We start from the raw sequence: 4,318 nt of genomic DNA, 5'->3' as shown, positions 1-4,318 counted from the left end.
ACTTATTACACTGAAAATATAAGAGTGAAAATACTATAAGTCCATGATTAAATTAAAGTCAAGAACAAATATAAGTCAGATAATAAAACATAAGATTATACAAATAAAATAAAATTTAAATGTATACCAATGAGTTGTTTATGAAATATCAAATACAACATTATATTTTACTCTTTGTACTAAAATACAATTTGTTAGTAATACTTTCTAATATAATTCAAACTTTTGTTAGCCATAGAATGTGTCTTCCTTTAGGCCGACTCATTGCGCGCATAATTGAACACTTTATATAAGTTATATATTGGTTAATAGCTTACAATAACCTTAATCAACCATGCAATATTTTTTCCTTTGGGCCGATATATTTTGTGTGATCCAAACAAAAATATTTTGTTCCTTAGTTGTAAGTTATCTGAGCATTTATTTGACATAAAAAGTAATTTTCCTTTGGGCCAATTACTTTTAGTATAGATATATATCTATTTACACAAAATGTATTAAACCTACTCAAGGTGTATTTTTTTGGGCTGACACAATAGTTCAATTTAATAGCATATGTGTAGATAGACCCAAGAAATCTCTAGGAACTTTAATTGAACAGATAATTCATCGATCAACCTTAATTGCTCATTGTTTAGGCTTATCAGACAATTGATACTTTATAGAAGCAAATCGATTGCCTCAATCAATTTGAAAGCCCACTGTATCCGATTTTAAGACCATCAATTGATTGATATGACCCAATTGATCTTGCTAGTAAATTACAAAACTTTCTGTATTTGACAACACAAGTACTAATTGATAGCTAATCATGGCAATCGATTGGCATCACCAATCAATGTACCAGTCTATCCCAGAGCCTTCTGTGTTCGACTTTCGAATTGATAATTGATTGATGAAAACTAGCAATTGATTGCCTCAAGTAGTCGATCTGGCTAATCGATTTAAATTGATTCTGTATCCGATTTTAAGGCTGCCAATCGATTGGTAATCTATTTGCTTATCGATCCAAAATTGATTCTATATCTGATCACAAGGCCATCAATAGATTGCCAATCGATTGTTGGCTTCCAAGTAATCGATTCAAATTGATTTTACACGCTAGTTCAATCGTACCAATCGATTGCCTTGGCTTGATTGGTGTCAACCGATTGATACGGCCAGTCAATTCCTGATGATTCTGTTCGAAGTTATTGGCTTGGCAATCGATTGGGTCATCGTAATTTGACCTAAAATTGGATCAAAAGTGATAGTTTTTCCACGAAAACGGTGGTGGTTATCGCTGTTCTTTATGTTCTTGTGAAATATAAAAAAACTAGGAAAACAGACTTTCCTATGTTTTCTTTTACAAGATTTTCGACGATCAAATACTAGAAAAAACTAAACCATAGATTGATAAAAACCTAACTTCATTGTAATAAAAGTGATGAAACAATATGCTCTGATACCACTTGTTAAAAATTTTAGTATTCTCTCTTAACCTCATGAATTCTAAAAACAAAAGAATTCAAAACACAGAAAATAATCTTATACATGGATTCAATTTCATCGAAAGCTTGAACATAACAAATTAAATATAGAAACTGCAATAACGATGATTGAACTTGAATGCAGTGGAAGAGACATCGTCGTAGAGCATTGTCCAAGAATTCAAAGCCCCGTGGAAGAAAAAGAGGAAACAAGGGGATAGTCTTCCTTCGGATTTAGGGTGACGGCTCCAGACTCTCTACGCCAATGGGGAACAAATAGATACGTCTGATACCCTAATCCAATGGGGGACCAATCCTTTATATAGATGATCCGCATCCGTTATTAGCTCATCAATTATAATGGATCAGGCTAAAAAACTTTACACATCTAATCCACATCCAATAATTGGAAACCCAATAAACCAGAATTAGATCATTTGAATGGGTACGATTCATATTAGCATATACAAATTACAAGTATCCTCACCTAAAAGAGATAAAATCCAACAAGACACCCATGCAGTCTTCCAAGCACGCATGGTTTAATTCCGAATTATGGTGCATTGCAGGATATTTTCCTTCAATGGGATAATAAACTTGGGATGTTGGGTTGCCTGCTAGAAATACTTCCGGATTTACCCTAACAGATGGTTAAAAATTTTCGTAGGATCTAACCGATCATCTCTAGAATTAATCAGCCCGAAGGATTGGATAGATGGTGTCATACAACACAGACAATGTGAAGGAATTGTTAGTGTGCCAAATGGATCTTATGCTATTTATTAAGACTAGGAACCATTTTGATGTTGATAGAGCAAGTAATCACTGAGCAAATATATGCAATTAGGCAAAAATTCTTGAAAAATGAAAACAAAGGGAGGAAAAATTTAATATATTATATATAATTAACTTTGTTACATCTGCACATTTCGATATCTGAAACTTATTATGTGCACATGAAAGATTGAAAGCGAACTACGCGCCACACTTATATGGTACTACCCATTCACACTTTGGCAAGCAAACCTGATCTCCCCCTCATCACCCGTCTTCACTCCGGCCGTCGAGAGCTTGGAAAATGACTCAGCCCAGCTTGTAAAGAAAGCATCTTGACTCTGGGCAAACTCCTCTACCTTACTTATTGTCCTTGAATCACCAACGAGAACAGAGTCCGAGTGGAGGAGGCTTTGGTTGGCCAAGAGATTGATGTAGTATTGGTTATCGAACAGCATCGGAGTCGAAGCATCGTTATCAAAAGTTGTAGCACTTGTGCCGATTGAACATCTTTTCGCTACCTGCTTCGCATAGCCTTGGTCCATGGTGGTATCTATGGGCACCCAACTTCCATTTGAGCTCTGTTGGAATCGCTCACCGAAAGTATCGCAATGAGATGAACCTATAGTGTGGGCACCTTCAATTTAGAAGGAAACACCTTATGAGATTCAACACAATAATATTATTACAAGAATTTAGCCTCCTCCTCTGATTTTTTTATCAAAAGGATATCTTACCCCACTATTCAGTCATGTACAATTACCCAATTGCCTTCTAGTACCCATTATTATCTCCCATATAAATCTATAATCTAAATTTTGAACTGGTTGGACTTGTTGTAGTAGCCATGAGTTTATAGCTGCTACAACGTGAACGTTCGATGAGCAGATCAAATTCGCATGGTAGTAACTATGAAATCTATAACATGAATGATAGGTGAAGATGATTGAATTTACGTTGTAGCAGCTACGAAATATGCCTATATTTGAAAGGGTTAAGTATGTGTTGCAGCAGTTACGATTTCGTAATTGCTAGGATAATAATGCAAACAGTTGGATTGTACATGATTAAATAGAGGGGTAAGGGTGCTTCTTTGATCCAGTTTTCATTGCTAAACCTTTACCTGAAAGGACAACAAGATCATCGATGGACAATCCTATCGACGCGAATCGATCAGCCAATTTGTCGACGGAGAAGGTTGTATCCACCATGTTTGGCCTAACATTTGCAGCTATTGAAACCAATCCATCCCTCCTCCCTAGTGGAACCTGAACCGAAGGCCCCCCTGTCTATCAAATTTTCAACAACTATAAGAACTCCTCGGTCAAAAAAAGAATTTCATTTCAATAGATTGAGCTGATATTGTGCAAAAATAATTAAAGTTCAATTCAAATTCACCAGTTCCACAGCATCTCTTGCAGCAAGAACAAGTATATCAGCACAAGTGACAGTCCCAGGGCAGACCACTTCAAGCACCCTCTTCGCAGTCTCCACCACAAAGAACGCCCCCAGCGACTTGTTGGCAGGGTCACTCCTCTCTGTGCCATTTCCTTGAATCAACACTGACCCATCGCAGCCCTGCACTCACACACAGATCTCTGTTTAAGAAACCAAGTTCATTGTTGTTGGATTTGTCAAAGAGTCGAGTTGGACCTGAACTAAGCAGTCGTGGAAGAAGAGGCGCAGGAGTTTGCCTGGAATGGTGGGGTCGAAGTCTGAAGCTGACCTGACCGTGTCCCTGACAAGCAGCTCGGCATTGGGGCAGGAGAAGGAGTAGAAGTCCGCCGAGAGTTGCGATGAGCAGGGAACAGAGAGGAGGAGCAGGGCGAGGAAGGAGGAGAGGAGTAGTTTCATGAGGTTTGGGTCCATCAAAAGGAGGAGGAAGTGGAAATGGCTTGTGGTTGAAGAGTAGGTTGTATTTATGGGGACTGAAAAGAGTAGGTTGTATTTATTACTGCATCAAGTTGCATTGGAGGGGGTGGCAGCTAGGAGATGTCAATGCTTGCTCTATCACCGCGTTTCTTAAGCAATATCCAGCTTTTATGATCTAGAATTGGTTTGTAATAGCCCCCGAG

General features: G+C 37.8%; 1 protein-coding gene across 2 annotated transcripts; it reads right to left on the bottom strand.

Moving 5' to 3' along the window:
* Positions 1-2,288: 2,288 nt before the first annotated feature.
* LOC121973770 (peroxidase 18-like) lies at positions 2,289-4,118 on the bottom strand. Of its 2 annotated transcripts, none has more exons than XM_042525124.1 (4): positions 3,897-4,118; positions 3,642-3,821; positions 3,367-3,532; positions 2,289-2,880 (listed from the first exon to the last, which is right to left on the bottom strand). In XM_042525124.1, the coding sequence occupies exons 1-4, from the start codon at positions 4,110-4,112 to the stop codon at positions 2,468-2,470; spliced, it is 975 nt and encodes a 324-aa protein (XP_042381058.1). In that variant the 5' UTR covers positions 4,113-4,118; the 3' UTR covers positions 2,289-2,467. The 2 variants fall into 2 exon arrangements, with proteins under 2 accessions (XP_042381058.1, XP_042381059.1); XM_042525125.1 differs by having other exon boundaries at positions 2,289-2,865.
* Between the last annotated feature and the right edge of the window lie 200 nt (positions 4,119-4,318).

The sequence above is a fragment of the Zingiber officinale genome, chromosome 4A (genome assembly GCF_018446385.1).
Source record: "Zingiber officinale cultivar Zhangliang chromosome 4A, Zo_v1.1, whole genome shotgun sequence".
Lineage (NCBI taxonomy): Eukaryota > Viridiplantae > Streptophyta > Magnoliopsida > Zingiberales > Zingiberaceae > Zingiber > Zingiber officinale.
The sequence above is the reverse complement of the archived record's forward strand: the minus strand, read 5'-3'. Positions and strand labels throughout refer to the sequence as shown.